The 19209-nt window shown below is 45.9% G+C and overlaps 1 protein-coding gene across 4 annotated transcripts in view; it reads right to left on the reverse strand.

Moving 5' to 3' along the window:
- Nucleotides 1–4059: 4059 nt before the first annotated feature.
- The window catches only part of arhgef12b (Rho guanine nucleotide exchange factor (GEF) 12b), a 60403-nt gene continuing 45253 nt past the window's right edge, over nt 4060–19209 (reverse strand). For 2 of the 4 annotated variants that reach the window (XM_072702433.1, XM_072702435.1), the window contains 22 exons: nt 18665–18767; nt 18097–18193; nt 17803–18018; nt 17012–17162; nt 16593–16628; nt 16343–16500; nt 15875–16021; nt 15670–15755; nt 15316–15441; nt 15109–15223; nt 14475–14575; nt 13977–14054; nt 13807–13882; nt 9020–9187; nt 8816–8897; nt 8649–8723; nt 8430–8524; nt 8076–8306; nt 7633–7881; nt 7321–7550; nt 7123–7195; nt 4060–6537 (listed from right to left, as the gene is read on the reverse strand). In XM_072702433.1, the coding sequence (XP_072558534.1) occupies nt 6530–6537; nt 7123–7195; nt 7321–7550; nt 7633–7881; nt 8076–8306; nt 8430–8524; nt 8649–8723; nt 8816–8897; nt 9020–9187; nt 13807–13882; nt 13977–14054; nt 14475–14575; nt 15109–15223; nt 15316–15441; nt 15670–15755; nt 15875–16021; nt 16343–16500; nt 16593–16628; nt 17012–17162; nt 17803–18018; nt 18097–18193; nt 18665–18767 (2701 nt within the window). In that variant the 3' untranslated portion in view covers nt 4060–6529. Of the gene's footprint in view, nt 6538–7122; nt 7196–7320; nt 7554–7632; nt 7882–8075; nt 8307–8429; nt 8525–8648; nt 8724–8815; nt 8898–9019; nt 9188–13806; nt 13883–13976; nt 14055–14474; nt 14576–15108; nt 15224–15315; nt 15442–15669; nt 15756–15874; nt 16022–16342; nt 16501–16592; nt 16629–17011; nt 17163–17802; nt 18019–18096; nt 18194–18664; nt 18768–19209 lie in introns of all 4 variants that reach the window. The other 2 variants (XM_023816281.2, XM_072702434.1) reach the window with 1 other exon arrangement.

Consider the following 19209-nt stretch of genomic DNA (forward strand, 5'->3'; position numbering starts at 1 on the left):
CAGCAAACGGCGGCGAGATCGCGGCCGACGGCGGTTATGTCGTCAGCGATTCACAAGGCAGACATTCCTGCTCATGGAGAAATGGAGACGCCCATCACTTATCACGTATTAGCCCTGCTTTGGCATGAGCCCTCTTTAAGCTTTCACTCATATTTCAAGACACGTGTGTGCTAGAAAGGCAAATGCCAATAATCGATAGCGCATGCCTAATTTATTCAAACAAATGCAAGTTCCGAGTATATTTGATACATGCTCAGGTTTCTGTTTAGCTACGAGTTATAGAAAATATAACGTGTTCCTCAGTAGTGTGTCTCTGGTTTACAGTATCTGTTAGTTTGCATATATATATAGAAATGATCTTCCACACCCTCCGCGGGTGGTCTTGTCCTTTCAAGCTCGGGTTCTCTATCAGAGGCCTGGGAGCTTGAGGGTTCTGCGCAGTATCTTAGCTGTTCCTAGTACTGCACTTTTCTGGAGTGAGACGTCTGATGTTTTTCCTGGGATCTGCTTTAGCCACTCCTCCAGTTTGGGGGTTACTGCCCCGAGTGCCCCAATGGCCACGGGCACCACCAATGCCTTCACTCTCCAGGTTCTCTCAAGTTCTTCTTTGAGGCCCTGGTATTTCTCTAGTTCCTCGTGTTCCTTTTTCCTGATGTTGCCATCACTCGGTATTGCTACATCAATCACGACGGCTTTGCTCTGTTGTTTATTCACCACCACCATGTCCGGTTGGTTCGCCATCACCATTTTGTCGGTCTGGATCTGGAAGTCCCACAGGATCTTGGCTCGCTCGTTCTCTACCACCTTAGGTGGCGTTTCCCACTTTGACCTTGGGGCTTCCAGTCCATACTCTGCGCAGATGTTCCTGTACACTATGCCAGTCACTTGGTTGTGGCGTTCCATGTATGCTTTCCCTGCCAGCATCTTACACCCTGCAATTATGTGGTGGATTGTTTCAGGGGCCTCTTTGCATAGCCTACACCTTGGGTCTTGTCTGGTGTGGTAGATCTTGGCCACACACATACATACATATATACAGTATATATATACACATATATACAGTATATATATACATATATATACATACACACATATATACATATATATACACATATATATATATACACATATATATATTTACACACACATATATATATATATACACATATATCAGCCTCACTTTCTTTTAATTTTCAATGGCCTGAAATACAGTGAAACGATAGAACTGACTGCATACAACCCTTTTCCTGCAGTGACACTTCCCCACTGCATTGCCCAGCAGGCTAGAACATTTCTGAAAGTTCACCTCGCCCGGCGATGACAGGTGTAAATGTACGAGTCACACTCTTTTCTCTTATAAGGTATTTGACTCCATCACAGCTGATCAGACATATTCGTCACAGGCCAAAAGGAAAAAGGAAACAATGGAGATGCTGGTTAAAAACTGCTGTCATTGACACGTGCTAAAGACGTTATTACCACAAAGGTATGATGGACACAGTGTTCAGCAGAATCAGGTTTAGGCCCATTAAGACAGACACATAGCACACAACATTCAACCAAATGGCCACCCGAGGCACAGATTTCAGTCTATGGATTGTGTCGGATAATTAATAATCCCTGACAAACTCTGGGAGCAGCTGTGATGACTGTGCTAGGGATGAGATGATGGAAAATATGGAGTTAAACACCCACAGGACTAAAATTTGAAGAGAAGGATTCTTAAAGTAAGGACGCTTAAAGTAAAAGGCAAACCAGTCGACTAGATGTAAGACAGCCTATAACAAATAGACATAAAAACCTTACTTACCTAATGCTTCAAGGGAACCACGGAGGCACAGTGGGAAGAACCTCCCTGTGCCTGCATGGAGGAAATCAATGAACCAAAAGGTATGGCTAGAAAATGGCAGAACTTTAGTGACCCTGAACTGCACAGGACAGCCAGTTGTCATCTGGCAACATACTACAGTATTTACTCATTTCGCCTGTACTTACACCACACTTTGAACACGAACACACACACGTTTGTGCAGCTGTGGCCAAAAGTTTTGAGAATGACACAAAACTTAATTTTCACTAAGGTTGAGGTCTGCTACCTCAATTTTTATGATGCCAATTTGCATATACTCCAGAATGTTATGAAGAGTGATCAGATGAATTGCAATTAATTGCAAAGTCTCTCTTTGCCATGAAAATGAACAATCCCAAAAAAACCCATTTCCACTGCATTTCAGCCCTGCCACAAAAGGATCTGCTGACATCATTTCAATGATTCTCTCGGTGACACCCTGTTATGCCGATTGAGTTAGAATAGCAGACTGGATGCTTTAAAAGGACAGTGGTGCTTGAAATCATTGTTCTTCCTCTGTTAACCATGGTTACCTGCAAGGAAACATGTGCAGTCATCATTGCTCTGCACAAAAAGGGCTTCACAGGCAAGGATATTGCTGCTAGTAAGATTGCACCTAAATCAACCATTTATCGGATCATCAAGAACTTCAAGGAGAGAGGTTCAATTGTTGTGAAGAAGGGATCCGGGTACTCAACAAAGTCCAGCAAGCGCCAGGACCGTCTCCTAAAGTTGATTCAGCTGCAGGATTCGGGCACCACCAGTGCAGAGCTTGCTCAGGAATGACAGCAGGCAGGTGTGAGTGAATCCGCAAGCACAGTGAAGCGAAGACTTTTGGAGGATGGCCTGGTGTCAAGAAGGGCAGCAAAGAAGCCACTTCTGTCAAAGAAAAACATAAGGGACAAACTGATATTCTGCAAAAGGTACAGGGATTGGACTGCTGAGGACTGGGGTAAAGTCATTTTCTCTGATGAATCCCCTTTCCAATTGTTTGGGGCATCCGGAAAAAAAGATTGTCCAGAGAAGAAAAGGTGAGCGCTACCATCAGTCCTGTGTCATGCCCACAGTAAAGCATCCTGAGACCATTCATGTGTGGGGTTTCTTCTCAGTCATGAATAAAGAACAGTACCTAAACATCCTCTGAAAGCAACTTCTCCCAACCATCCAAGAACAGTTTGGTGACAAACAATGCCTTTTCTAGTATGATTGCAATATAAGTGATAACTAAGTGGCTCGGGGGAACAAAACATTGACATTTTGGGTCCATGGCCAGGAAACTCCACAGGCCTTAATCCCACTGAGAACTTGTAGTCAATTCTCAAGAGGTGGGTGGACAAACAAAAACATTCTGATAAACTGTATTGATTATGCAAGAATGACAGCATGCCTGGGTGAATTGCAGAGGTCTTGAAAAAGAAGGGCCAACACTGCAAATATTGACTCTTTGCATGAACTTAATGTAATTGTTGAAATGCTTGTAATTATACTTCAGTATACAATAGAAACATCTGACAAAAAGATCTACAAACACTGAAGCAGCAAACTACTTACTTGTATCATTCTCAAAACTATTGGCCATGACTATATTCATATTTTTTCTGGGGACCATCCATTTATTTGTATGGAACCATAATCCTTACATTGACAACCTTAACCCCTTCCCAGCCCTAACCCTTAACCGTAAGTAACCAAACAAAGTCTTTCGGTATTTTTAGTTTTTTGATTGCAGTCACAGATTTTTATATAATTAAGTTTTCTCTTGTGCAGGTAAAAAATAATGTTTTTATCACACTGTTGGGACATCTGGTCCCTACAGTGTAATATATACATCATGACATCAGTGTCGTCAAATAAGGCCTTAATGAAAGGGAACAAATGTTAACCAAACAATAACTGCAGACATGTAACAAGCTACAGGAAAACGGCATACTTACTGTTGAAATGCGTTAACTGTATCAGCCTGACACAGCATTGGGAAGCCCAAAGCATAACATGGGGTCTGATGCAGAGTGGCATGCACATGCCCCAATCACCCTCACCACCACACAACACCATGTGACCCAAAGAGATGTGTCTGATTGGTTGGTTGGGGACACCTGACGTGGCAGCCTGAGAACACAGTCCACCCAAACTGGACCCACATGTGTCCAGACAAACATAAGTCCAGTAAGTCTACCCACCAGCTTTAGAATAAGACTGTGCTTCCACCATTTTGTTTCCACAAAACTTATTTAATGACATTTAAACAGTTTGACTTATTTTAAATTATTTTGGCCAAGTTCACATCCTGATTATATTCCCCACCTGTTTCCCAAAAACAAAACAAAATAAAATACACAATTAATCTTGTTTTTTTCCACTGTATACCAGGTTTTAAATTTAATAGAATCTGTCAACTAAAAGAGCTATTCATGTTTTGAACAGAAAAGCAGAGATCATTAATATTGTCCATAATATAATAAAAATATACCTCAAATGTCTAGACAAAATAATCAATACAAATACAGATTACATTAATATTTTAGGGATACTTTGCAGTCTCTTTCTCTTGTCTAGTAGCTTCTGTTAAAATAAATGATTGTATGACGTAGAAAGCAAGAAAAAAACAAAGGAATACAAAGATGTATCTAAGAGATGCAGTAATTGTACACTTTTTACATTAAAAATAATCAATACAGTTCCTTTTTTTAGGCTTATGCATTATGTTTAGCTTTTTTTTTATACTTTATATTTCTTTAAAACCTAAGAGTCCAAGCAATGTCTTGGAAAGCAAGAGTCAGGCAGCTTGGCTGAATTCGGAAGTATGGCGTGAAGTGCATCTCCGCATGCCACGCTCTCTCGTTAATCCAACCCTGGGATTTCAGCAAGTCCCGGCCTCGCACTCGCCGCCTAAGTCGTGAGCGAAAGGTCTTCAGTAGCTGGTTTCCAAGGATATTATACAGTAATCAGAAAAAATAAAAAAAACTACTCAATAAGAGAACACACAGTGATCAAAAAGAACGTTGAGCGTCCAGGAAGGATTCCTCAGTGGCTGATGATCTCAAACAGCAGAAACGGCAACTTCTACACCATCGTGAGGAGGACCAGTGACACTAATGGCCAGCGGTCTCCTTCTGACTTGGTTATATAGTAAAACCACATGACTCCAAGGAGTGAATTCTTCAAAGTGCCACTCAGGCAAATCAAAGAGAATAGCGGCCAACTGAACAGCTGGAAGCTTGAGTGAGGCGTATGATTGATATGGAGTCTATATAGAAACATCTCTTGTTGAGCTGAAAGTAGCTTTTGAATGACAACAGTCCTTGCATGTCAATTAGTGGGATCTCTCCTTCCTTTCACTCCCACTAGAACGGGCATATTCTAGGTGTGAAGCCGAGACTCCCAACAGGGAATGATACTGTACATGGCTGACCGGCTAAGGGAATCACTAGCAACCAAACCCATTTTCACAAGTAGTCATCAATGCACTTTTTTTTTTTCCTGAGACACTTCCTGGTGCTCACCCCCACGTCCGACCCAACAAGGCTCTAAGCTCAGTGGTCTCAGTGGCACATGGGTCTTGACCCTTTCCTCCCACCCTCCAGACCATTTGAATCAGACCGAAGTTCTTTAGATCTTGCCCACCAGACTGGGTCCGACACAGGCAGATCTATGCACTTTCTGTGTTTCAGTGAATAGCTGAGGCGTCTGGGGGGAGCGGGGATATCAGTCAAGGTTTCTAAAGCCAGTCACAGAGGGTGTAGGCTGGTGCTTTCAGCCTCCCCTCCCACTACTAGAGGTTACACTTCTGCAACACTGGGTGAACACAACATCAAGCCTTCTTAACCAAACCAAAAGAAGAAAAACATGCCATGCCGAACACACAAATCGAGGCTTCCAGCTCTAAGCATTTTCTTCCAGCATACTGATGTCAGAATTTGTATTAGAACCTCTTGGGCAACATTCTGCCTTTCAGCTGACCCCGCTACTACATGGCGCGTCTCATTTCAAGGGAACCGGAAGACATATTTACAGCCGGTGAAAAGGTGTGCTTGGTTAGAGTGAGCACCTGAGATCCACCTCTTCCCTCCTCTCCCCTGGTGTGTTTGTCCTGTTTTGTGGCTGATGGGAGTGGTTAAAAGAAGGGCGGGGCCTCCAAATGGGATGGGGGGGGGGGGGGGTATTCCACGGGCCAAAAAGCATGCAAGCAACGTGAGGACCACTAACCAGAACACTGACAACGACGGCAAACAGCAACAACAAACAACAATAACAACAACAACTGCAACAACAAAAATAATAAATACATCTTGGGGTGAAAGAACACAAAATTAAGCAAAATACATACAAAATTCCTTAGTTTTTCTTCTGGTTTGTGTTTAATACATCCTAAGCTTTATACATTTTGGTACAGTTCTCTCCTCTTGGTTAGATTGTGCGAAACAGAGGACTTGAAGGCTGGAGGAGCAGTCTTTGAAGGCCGGGCTGGACTACATCTTCCCTGATTGGCTTTACACAAATGCTCAAGATGAGGGTGGGGCCATGCTAGCCCCTCCCCCATTCTCCAATCTCCATGACAGCAGGGCTTCAGAAGAGAACAGTGTTGAGAGGACAGCCCGAGGCCCTCTCCTAAGTCCGTGTGTCCTCTTCCTCTGGCCAGATGTGGATGAGTGACTGGGAAGCCCGGCCATCAGCTAGCTCTTAGCTATCTGCAGATTGGGAGAGAGGCGGATCCGCCATTATACCTGAAGTGGGCTTCACAAGACCCAAGCAATATCATGCAAGTGCAAGACTGTAGTGTAAAAGGCCACCCATGCTCCATTCAAGCACTTTCCATGAGATTGTGAAGACTGGGGATCAGGGCTCCACAGCCATTTGCTTACACTGGCTATTTCGGTTTCGCAGTGACTCACAGCCCATTCGCAAAGAAACAAAACCAAACAAAAGAAAGCAAAAAATAAGGCCTGTTTTTTCTCTACATAATCGTTATTTCTCAAGTGCGTGCTGCATTTTCATGGCTATTAATCAAGCCGGTCCTCCATCACAATCAAAATGCTTTCCAAAGTTAGATGTTTTTATATGCAACAAACAGCCATTGCAGTAATACGTCACACTTGAATCTGGGTGATATACAGCAGATGACAGCTTGGAGTCCCCTGTCACTCTCACAGAATTCCAGGAATACTTTCTCCACTCCTGTCTCTATGCTTGTTTGCCCTCCTCTCAATATTCAGCTGCTCCCATTTCTCAATGGACCTGCTGCTCTGGTCTCTATGAATAAAGACGTCACTCACCTTTACTTTCATACATGTCGGTAGCTGGTCCCTCCTGCTTTTGGCACAGTCTATAATACTTGGCCTCCACTTCCTGCAGGAGGATGACAAGTCTCATTAGAAAGGCCCAACTGTGGCACACTAACAGGAATACTGAACGGCACGGACCAGAGCGGCTCGGGTCAGACGTGACTGTGCGGTAGCGTGACAGTGCTGCACCTTTAGATGGTTGAGGTTGACCTGCAGGAGGCGCAGGTAAGTCATGACCTGCCGGCTGAAGTTGGGTTGGCCGCCCGACAGGGACGATGATGACAGCAGCTTCTTCAGGTCGATTCCAGAGTCGCCGGCAGGGCCCCAGCGGATCCCCGGATCCCTCTCGCCCCCCTGGGCGTCGTCGTCTGTGCTACTCTCTCCTGAGCCGCCATAGCCCTCCAGGACCATATAGCTACCTGCTGAGGTTGCAGTAGAGAAGGGGAGGAGTCAGGCACTTGCTTTGGTATAGCCAGAGCCTATGGCCTCTCTGGCACTCACCATAATCGTCGGAGGTCTCGAAAAACCCCGTGTCCCCCAAGGTGGGCTCCCGAATGCCCGTCGCCTTTTCTGCACCATTCTCCGGGGAGAGGAGGGGCGCCGAAACCTGAGCAGTTGGGCTGTCCATGGGGCCCCGCAGGGAGGTGGTCCGCAGGAGACGGCCCCTGTGGTCCCGCCACGCCTGTCTGCCCTCCTCAGCTACACCCTGGCCGATCATGTGATCCAGCAGAACCTTTTTGAGAGCTTCAACTGAGACAGAGGAAAGGCAGTTGCCTACACTGGCCAGCAGGGACAAGAGAGCTCCAATACCACTTTCTGGCGGTAATAAAATGCAGTAATGAACAAGACAATATGTTGAACAGTGTCATGATGATGTAATAGATAGGATATGGGCGATATGGGCAATATGGAGGAACGAATCTTGTGATGCAGTCTCCACTCACGAGTCTTCAAGGCCCCCTCGGCTGTGGAGCTTGGGTTTCCAAATGTGTATGGATCGTCGTCATCAGAGTCAGCAGGCAGCCTGTCACCAAGCTCTGGGTCCACAAAAGCCACCTCCTCTCCATCTTGTTCAGCCTCTTCCTCCTCCTCATCTGATCTGTTGTCTTCGAATGGGTTGGAACCGACTGATGGGGTCTGCGTTATCTCTGGAGGTGCAGAGCCGACATCTTTTTCTGCAGGCGAAACAAATGCCCTTTAGGTGACAGTGAGCAGGAGTGGAACACAGCTGGTCTATGCTAATTACACCTCAGTCTTGAGCAATTTGACACCAGCACTTGAAAGGGCTTGAGAGGCACCTGGTGACTGGATGCTCCCAGTTGAGTTCCGGTTGGGGTCTTTGCTCAGCTTCTGTCCACCTGCACTGATCATCTCGACAGCTTCGCGATCCCCACTGGAGAAAAGGGACACAAATACGCAGCCAGCAATTAAATCTCCTCTCTGCGTTTTTCAAAAAGATGATAATGATTAAAAACAAAACAAAAAACTACAAGCAAAAGCAGTGATTGTCAACTTACTCTGAAGGTAAAGTAATGATGCTGGGCAATTCTGTTTTCATGGACTCTGCTTGCTGCGTGATCAGGCACAGCCACCTAGTGGAAGGATGAAAAAATGCAGGATTAACCTACAGCGATATGACAGATTTGTGTAGACGCTTTATTCAAATCAAAGTGCCAGGACTCACGTCCGTTGCTCTGACACAGTCTGTGCCATGAGCTCGTAGATCAGGGCTCCATTTGTGGACAGCACAAAGAAGGACTTGTTGTCTGGTGGAAAACAAAGCATACTGTTATTTCCCATAGCTAGGAGCAAATACAGACTTTGTGATGGCTTGTCACTGAAGTCAATCGCACGCTGGGCCTCGCCTGTCTCAGCACCCCCCTCTCACCTGTGGCCACGGAGCGCACCAACACAGTGTTCAGCTTGATGACGGGGCTGAAGATGCGCTTGGTGTCTGAGGTTCCTGCCAGGTTCTTGCTGTGGCACTTCAGTATCAGCTTCTCATCCTGTTTCTGCAGCAGCACCAAGATGTCCTCTAGCAGCAACGTGTAGAGCTCTGGGTTGGGGGAAGACGAGTTAGAGGACTGTGGGGTTGTGAGTTCACATCCTACAAGAATCCTTGACTCTATGCCCAGCCACTCAATCTGTTCTATGCCCTGAAAATATCCGTATAAACAGGTAACACATTAAACATGTGGTACTTTAATAAAACACGATGCGAGGGGAGGTCTGCGTTATTTCAAACCCAGTTCAGTTCCACAAAGAATTGACTCAACTAAGTGCTCAGAAAATACTCCAGCTAATAATAACAGTGCTTGAATACTTATAGCACCCCTCAGACTTTGATGTGAAGCTGGAAGTACTTAAAAAGTATAATCTGCTTTATTCCCCAATCCCGCTGGAAAATTACATCTTAAGGCCGTTTCACAAAGAGTCCAATTTTCTTGCACAAAAAAAATGCACGATATTGTATTTCTATGAAGGCTTTCACAACAAGTCTGCCAAATTTGCTTTGTCGTGATCAGTCTTTTTTATTCAGAGACAGCTCGATTGCTGCAGTTTTCAGATGTGTTAAATAATGAATGACCAGTAGGATGTCAGCTATTATACGTGATCGTTTTTTTCTGAATAGGAACAAGGTTGCTGGCAGATCGATTGTTCCATTTCCCTTTCTCCCCACTTATGAGTGGCCCAGACCAATAATAGTTAATATCCTGCTCCTTATAATAATATAAATACTTCAATTACAAGGTAAAAAAAATCTATATTTTAATGTTAGAATCGATAAAAACATTGAGATCAAAACTGAAATTTCAGCCTTATTTGATAAGGAGCATGTTACACTGATTGCAGCTGTTCTAAGGACAGTTTTCCCCTTAAGTTCTAAAGGTTAGCAATATGCCTCAGATTATACTGAAATGTAGTTATTTATTAATATTTTTATTTTTGCATGATTTATAGACCTGTCTCTATATAATCAATATCCAAAAAAAAAAAATCCGAAAACAATAAGCTGTTTTTTTCCATTCCTGCAGTTAACTGGTAATAGGTGATGTTACTGCCATGTTTTCAATATTAATTTTGCTCATAATGAAGTACCGTCTGTAAAGATCATTGTAAAGTTTAACCTCTTGATACTTTTTTAATGATTGAATGTACATTTGCAAGGAAAAGTATGTGAACGCTTTAGACACTGGCCAATATAGTATTTTGAGGCCTCATGCATATATATGTGTGGCCCGGTGACCAGTCTTCACCGGTTGCACATTCCATCAGTAAGAGCAGAGTGTGACGGTTGAATTAGCAGAGCTATAACATAGCTGTACAAAAATATTACAATCCACACTACACAATGGGAGACATATCAGAGTTTATAACAGGAGAAATTGTTGGTGCACATCTCACTGCTGAATCTGTGGCCAGGACAGCAAGTCTTTGTGGTGTATTGAGAGCCATGGTACCCAGGGTAATGTCTGCATACCACCATGAAGGACAGACCACATCAGTCATAACAGGAGTAACTGTGGACGCAAGAGGAAGCTGTCTGAAAGGGACGTCTGGGCACTAACCGGGATTGTATCCAAAAAGCATAAAACCACAGCTGCCCAACTCCAAATGGTCAATATTCATGGTCGGGCTGCTAAAGCCAAACCTTTGGTCACTCGTGCCAATGGCAAACGTTGGGTTCAATGGTGCCAGCAGCGCAAATCTTGGGCTATAGACAATGTGAAACATGAGTCCATCTTCACTGTCTTTCCCATATCTGGGAGAGTTATGGTGCGGAGAAGCCCCAAAGAGGCTCACCACCTGGACTGTTGTGTACCCAGGGTGCAGCACAGGGGTGGATCAGTGGTAGCTTGAGCTTCAATATCATGGCAATTCCTAGGCCCACTACTTGTTCTAGATGGATGTGCAACTGCCAAGGACTGCTGAACCATACTGGAGGACCATGTTCACCCAATGGATTCAACATGGTGCCCATGTATCAGGATGACCATGAGTGGATGAGTGGTTTGATGTAGGGCTGGGGATATCATATAGATATTAGATCGCACATGCGCAATAATCACCAGGGCTTCAGATGACAGACGAAGCATTTGGTCACGCGCCAGCTTTTTGGTGAAATACGGACATTTATTTACGCCCACAATTTAAGCAGTTTAGTAGTATGGCTAAAATATTAATGAGGCTTTGTATGACATCCAAAAGTCATTATTAGTACAAATACGGCATATATTTATGTTTCATAAATGTGTCAGACTTTGAACTGCAAAAAGTACCACCACACCGCCGACGTCTTTTTACGTTGTTTATCCAGAAGGTCTCCTCTTTTAAAAGATGTTGTGGCTGCTCTTCTTCATATTGCATATTGCACTGAGGTATACCAAACCGCAGTATAGCAAAACAGTATTATGTGGGGTGCTCCGCTAATCGAATTTAAGAAACATAAAGTTTATACAGATTACTAACTTTTGGGTGTCACAAAACGCATCTCATTAATATTTAAGTCATACTACTAATCCTCTTACCAAATTATGGGCGTAAATTAATGTTCGTATTTCACCGAAAAGCTGGCATCCGGCCAAATGCTTCATCTGTCATCTGAAGCCCTGGTGATTATTGCGCATGCGTGATATAATATCGATATGATATCGTCCAGCCCTAGTTTGATGAACATCAAAGTGAAACTGTACATCTCCCATAGCCTGCTCAGTCACCAGATCTGAATATTATTGAGCCACTTTGCAGTGTTTTGGAGGAGCGAGTCAGGAAACGTTTTCATCCGCCAGCATCACATAGCGACCTGGCCACTATTCTGCAAAAACAATGGTTCAGAATCCCTCTGGCCACTGTGCAGGACTTTCATCTGTCATTCCCAAGACAAAATAATGCTGTATTGGTGACAAAAGGAGGCCATACACCTTATTAATAAATTATTGTGGTTTCATTTTCATTATCCAACCCTTGTAGCTTAAAAATACTGTGTTGAATAGCATAAAAAATACTGTATTGTACGTAATAAATACATCATTCAAATATTCACAGTGCAGGGTAGAAAACGTATGTGAATTCCTATGTTAATGACTTCAACAAAAAAGCTAAATGGAGTCAGGAGTTACTGAACCTGGCACCCAATCAATGAAATGAGACTGCAGGTGTGAGTTACAGCTACTTTGCATTACTAAAACCACTGAAACATTTCGAATTTGTTATTCAAAAGAAGCATGTACTGATGAGAACAATGCCTTACAAAAAAAAATATTTCAGAAGACCTATGACCAAGAATTACATAAAAGCTGGAAAGGGCTACAAAGTCATCTCAAAGAGTTTAAATATTCATCAGTCCGCAGTTAGACAAATTCCCTATAAATGGAGACAGTTTAGTACTGTGGCTACTCTTCCTAGAAGTGGGCGCCCTGCCAAAGTGACTCCAAGAATACAACACAGAATGTTCAATGAAGTTTCAAGAACCTTAGAGCAACAGTTAAAGGCTTGAAGGAATAATTGGTTAACATCTCCATTCACGAACAGGCATGGTGACCATGGCAGGACACTATGGCAGGAGTCAGTACTCTCCAAAAAAAGATTATTTCTGTATGGCTGGAGTTTGCCAAAGACCATCTTCACACTGCAACTGGGAAAGAGTCTTGAAGGTTGAGAACATGCAATACTATATATGGTATAAAAAGGGCATACCAACATGAACACATCATCCCAATGGTGATGTACAGTAGAGGGAGACTCGTGTTCTGAGTTGCTTTGCTGCCTCAGGGTCTGGACAGCTTGCCATCATCAAGGGGAAAATTAATTCCCAAGAATATCAAGGTATTTTACAAGATAATATCAGGGTGGCTGTCCATTAGCTGAAGCTCAGTAGATGTGGGGTGATGTGGCAGGTCAAATACCAGAAACATCAACATAATTCTACTATAGAGTGACTTCAAAAATGAAAATCTGCTTTTTAGTGTGGCCCAGACAGAGGCCAGACCTTAACCTAAATTGAGATGTGAAATGATGTCAGGATATCCGTTTACACCAGATGTCCTAAGCATATGGCTGAGCTGCAGTAGTTATGTAAGGAAGCATGGTCCAAAACTCCACCTGAACATTTTGCAAGTCTGATCCGCATCTATCAAAAGCACTTACTGCTGCCAGAAGAGGTTTAACTAGTTATTAAATCCATGGCTTCACTTACTTTTTCCTACCTACACTGTGAATGTTTGAACGATGTCAACAGGTACAAAAACAATACGATAATTTACATAAGACAGATTATGTTTGTTGATTACTGTAACATATGAATATCAGATCACATTTTATTACCAATTAATGCAGAAAACTACGTAATTGTAAAGAATTCACAAGCTTTTTCTTGCAACTGTGTCCAGTATCTTCGCAATCATCTTTTAACTTGTTTGCTCAAAAAAACAGGAAAAACTCGCTGCCTGCTGCTAGTGGTTGTCGCCAGTTTGTAAAGCTTCGTTCACTGTGCTCACTTTGCTCACTTACGAAACTCTGACATCATGTTTGGTGTAAGAATTTTTGATCCGTTAAGTTAGCACCGGAATATTTAGCAAATTTGTGTGATTTTTTTGTGTCACATTTGGTGTGAAAAGGCCTTAAGACTACAGTGGCTCCCCAGAGTCCCCGTTTGCGACCGGTGGGCTGGCATACCGATTGTCTTGTCTCTATTGACCTTCCAGGACAAGGGTCCCTCGTGCACCATCTTCCTCTTGGTCAGGTCGAGGTTCTGTGCGGGATGTGGCAGGAGTAGCATGAGTGTGAGTGACCAGACCTTGGATTCTCCTAGCCCGGGCAAGGTGACAGGGCCCCTAGGGACTGACCTTAAACTCGGCAATAAGCGTGCTCTCGCTCTGCTTCAGTGAGGACAGATCCAAGCGCCTCTGGTAGTCCTCCAACCTCTAGAAGGAGCAGCAGGAAAATTGAGAGGCTGTTCGCTCTAAACTTTACCTTTATTGCTTCGGTAAATATCCTCCCTCTGACATACTGGGTATACAGCGGCACCATTAAGTTGTGTAACAAATGCCATTACTTTCATGTACGATGCTGCACTTAATGTTTGCCACATATAATAGTTCTAAATCAAGTACTCTGGGATGACCATGTTGTAAAGGGAGCTGTAGAAAAACAAACTGAGTAGTACATTAGCCCAGAGCATGTGCTATAACTCAACAGGGAAGAAAGACTCTGCTAAGCAGATAGCTGGCTAACTGGCTAGTATGGAGACCATGAGGAGGCGGAGCCAAAGAGAGATGCACAGGGCTGGTGGAGCCACGGCAGTACACTGCACCAGAGACCCACCCGTCCCCCTACACAGTTACCTGCTTATTTTCAGACTCCTTCACAGCCTGGTTGACGTAGTTCAATATCTGCCTGCAGCACTCGCCTGCCCTTTTCACCTTATCCATCTCCTCTGCGTCCTCTGTGGGGACACGTGTGCACAGGCAAATATATACGCCATTAGGCTATAGATAATCAGGCAATGCCATGCAATTCTGCTCCCCTAATTTCCAATGCTGATCATAGCGTTTATCTCATCGATATGTGCTAATGAAAACTGGGCTGGCGTTTAGCTCACGGGCTAAATTAGCCCTGGCAGCTCCTAACATTCGCAGGAAATGTTACGATAATTGAAAACAAAACTGCAATTTATCGATGGCGGGCCCAGAGCCAGCGGGGGAGTCTGTAAAGAGCCCTCAGTTACGTGTCATGTCAAAATGTCTTTATGATGTCAATTTCCAGCTCGACAAGAGACTTATTTTAGATTCAAGCGGCCAATCAGGCAGCAGCACGGAGGCTGAGGCCGTAGGGTCAGCTGGCTCATTTTGAGACTACAGAACCGGGCCAAGAAGATATGCAGAAACCAGAAAAAGAATTGCTCTTGGATCTTTGAGATTTGTCAGAATGCACAAGCTGGTAGGAAAATGTAATCCCCCGACTGTAGGTCACGGGTACCTGTGTACTTGGCAATGTTCTCCAACAGAAGAGGGTACTTGGTAAGCCTTTGCATTTCCACAGGAATGATGTCTTTCAGCTGGAGCCTGCGGCAAAGCCGGTTGCTCTCCGCCTCCTGCAGATACACAGAAGAGTGCCCCCTGGTGGTCAGACAGACTTATTTTGGAGCTCACTGCCGTAAATATTAGATGCCGCATCTCCACTCACCAAGACAAAGGAGTTGAAACGTTGGTCCTTCTTCTGTCGCGTCTTGATGAGCTCCAGGGCAAAGGGCTGGTTGCTGCAGAAAGTTCCCACGGCCCGCTTGATCTTTTCCTCTTCGCCGCCGCCGAACTGGGGAGCCGAGTAGGGACTGGTCAGGCTTAGCCGACACGCTGACTGTCAGCGGCGGGCGTTGAGGGGTGTTGACCAGGGAATGGGAGGCGGAGACACTTGGGAAATGAGGGATTGGGGCAATTGCCTCCAGACATCCCAAAAATTGGCATACATGGGGGGGGCAGTGAGGTGAATCGCCATGACAACATGACAAGCCTTTCCACTGAGCTAAAGCAAGGCCCCTACCCAGGAGAGCAAGTCGTCGCCTATGAGTTCTATCGCGGTCGTCTCGTTATTCCTCCGGATGGCGGTCATCTGCTCGGCTATTGAGCCTGAAAGCATGAGAGAGAGGGGGGGGGGTGGAAGAGAGACAGGAGAATGAGGCCTACGGTCCATCTGGGACGCACAGGGCCGTCACAGGGTCTTCCCAGGGAGGGGGGGGGGCAGATACCGTGCAGCTGTATGATCTCCTCCAGGTTGGCGAAGATGCTTTTGATTTCAGCGGGGGGCAAGATGGCGTCCCTGGTCAGCTTCTGGTTGAAGACGCTATCCAGCACCTTGAGCATGCGCAGGTGGGCACGCTCCGTGTAGAAGAGCTCTGCGGGGGGGCATGCGTGAGATACAGGTGTCGGCAAGCATAATGAACAAGCGGATGGTCGGAGTGCAGACTTGGAATGGAGGCTGCAAGTCAGGTATAGTAAATACTAAAACCCTGAGGGAAAAGGATTCTTTTTTTCAATCTTACTTTGGAAAGACAAATGAGTAATTTACAGTCTGTCACCTAAAGAGCCAAAGTGACCATAAAGCCAGAGTATGGACAGCTGATTTAAAGGCTGTGATGTGAACTTGTCTCCCATAACAACCCCACTCCAGGGCTCCAGGACGGGATCAGGGTAACAGATGCAGGGGAGGGGCTCACCATTGATGACCTCCTGCCTCTTGATCTCGGGAGGAGTGAGTCCAGCCAGGACCTCCCTGCTCACCAGCTGCTGCCAGTTGGGGGGGTCCTGTTCAAACTCGATCTCATTACCCTGGTCGTCCTCGCTGTGCACGTCTGCCGAACTCAGTGGGTCCGCCCTATGGCCACACACACACACAGAGCATGCATTAGGGCTGAGACTGCGTCTTATGCTGTCATATAGCCACGACTTATGAACGTAGATGCTCACCTTCGGGCTGTTTTAGGCGTTCCCCCCTCCAGGACCCTGTAGACAAAGGACAAGAGAAGACAGTGAGTTTCTTTCCAGGTGCTAGCCAGTCCACTGTCTGAAGTGTCATTATGTAAGGACAGAGTGTTCACACTGCTGCCTCGTGTGGCACTATTGGTACAGAGGTCGCTGAGGCCCACAGCACGGAGCCTTGCTGGGAGGAGCCCCGAGCACAGCCGCACAGAGAGGACAGCTGGGCCATGTTTACAGGGTGAAGCCCCAAAGGGAGCAATGCAGGAAAAAGGGTAAGGGGCATGTTCCTCTCAGATGGACACGAGCTGCACAAAAGCACCATAAAACAGCAGGGGATGAACAGGACAGGCAGACGCCGACCTGCAAACGTCTGCCACCATAAAGGTGAAGTCGGGGAAGCGTTTTACCTGTCGCTCTCTCGCTCCTCCTCCTGCAGCTGCTCCAGGCAGGACGGGCTGAAGTCGAAGTGCGTGCTGGGTGTGTGAGGAGTGCTGTCTGCGGAGTCGCTCGACAGGGGGCCCTCGGCGAGCCGGGGGAGAGCCGAGGCTGGCAGCGCGCCTGCAGAGCCACATGGGTAGCTTAGTGCCTCCTCACCACAGGCGTAGGCTAGGCTACCATCACTAAAACTACACCACTTTACAAAAGGCCAAGCTCCTGCCAGGGCCTGAGTTTCTCTTCACCGTTCAGCAGCCAGACAAAGCACTCCTCACCTCGTCACTCACAACACCATTGTGTGGCAAGAATTATGATCCAAGATCCAAGGCTAAAAGCTATACCAGCTGTGGTGAAGGAAGATGACTCTTCAAATAAACTTAAACAGTTACATGCTATTAAGTATGATACATTACTATCTATGCTGAAAACTAAAAAGCAAACATAACTAAAACTCAATAAAGACATTCAATTCAAGGTGTATCCAATTAAGGGCCCCCAAAACAAAAAGGGAGGCTGTAAAAGAGCCAGAGGGTCGAGTCGGCCTGAGGCTATCAGCCACAGATGGAGAAGAGCGTCGCTCGGGGAGGGGGGCAGACAGCAGCCAACAGACCACGTGGCAGGTGGGGAAGAGGGAGAGGAAGCTGGGGAGGAAGAGGGATGGGGGAAAAAAGAAGGGGAGAGGGATAGAAAGGAAGGAGAGATCGGTAGGAAAACAGGAGGGAGAGAAAAAGAGTGTAAAATACATATCAGCCAAGTATCTCACCAGAGTCCCAATCACGGCTGCTGCCCTCTGACACCGGGCCACCAGGGGCACTGTATGGGGGCGAGGTGGTGGTCGCGGGGACATGGGTGGGGTCCGAGCCCTCGCTGGTCTGGCTCCCCCGGGAGCGGCCCACCTGCTGATGCTCCAAAGCGCAGGGGCCCGGCTGTGACAGCTGCTTCTGGGGGCGCAGCTTGTTCAGTTCCACGGCCCGGATGACTGCAGGGGACATGCTCGTTAGGCCACGACGTGTGACCCCGCCCTGCCACCACGAGGGGCGGCCGCACAGAAACTTACTAGGTGGGCCGTCGGTGCAGCTGGGCCTCCGGGGGGGCACAAGGATGCTGGGAAAGCGCAGCTTCTTCACCCTCTCGTCTCCATCCTTGATGCTCTTCTGCTCAGGGAAAAGGAGAACTCTGTATCCATGGAAACCTCAGTGAGTGTGAACACACAGGCAAGCATCTTTAATCTGTGTGTGCCCATGCTTGTAGTGAATACAGGGGTGTCACTGTATTTGTGGGGACTTTCTCTACTAAAACTGAACCAAGAGTAAGGTATGAGGATACTGTCATTAAAACAGGTCGGTCCATCCATCCAAGTTCTGTACCTGTTTGTCCTATGCAGGGTTGTAGAGGCGGCTAAGAAGCTATAGACACAAGGCAGAGAATAACCCAGGATAGGGCACCAACCCATCGCAAGGCACACACACACACACACACACACACACACACCCCAGCAGACAATCTGGCAACTCCAATTCTTAAAATAAATCATTCAATTAAAAAAAAGTTTTATTGCAAGGGAAAAATCCCCACAAAACACGTGCATCTGCTTGTGTAGGTGAAAGCACGTACACATGGCACACCTTAATCTTGGGCAGGAGGAAGTTGATGCGCACTCGCTTGGACTCCTTCACCCTCACTCCCAGGTGCTTCATGTAGCTCAGCATCACGTACTGCATGGTGCTGCTGCCAGGGGACGAGAGAGGGATGCATTCAGCAGCACTGGCTTCACATCACAGACTGGGGGCGTCTGAAGTATGTATGCTGATTGTGAGAGGGATAGTCTGTCGGGGAGAACCAGCTGGATGGGGGGGAAATCCTGCACCATGCAAGGTATTCCTTGGGGAAACAACCCACAATTCACAAGCCCCCCCCCCCCCCTCGCTGACCTGCACTGCATCTCTCTGAAAAGCGACAAACAGATAGGACTAAATGGCCGGTAGGACCCTGCTATACCTCAAACATCCACCAGGTGGCTGAACTCCCATCAATAATGCAATTCATGTTGGTTTTCATACATTCACACACTTCAAATCAGCCTATTATATTTCTGCCATGATAATTTATCAGTCAGTTTGATTGATGGAGACTTTAAGATAATGACAGCATAGGTCGAAAAAAAATTAAG

Source organism: Paramormyrops kingsleyae, chromosome 18 (assembly GCF_048594095.1).
Source record: "Paramormyrops kingsleyae isolate MSU_618 chromosome 18, PKINGS_0.4, whole genome shotgun sequence".
Lineage (NCBI taxonomy): Eukaryota > Metazoa > Chordata > Actinopteri > Osteoglossiformes > Mormyridae > Paramormyrops > Paramormyrops kingsleyae.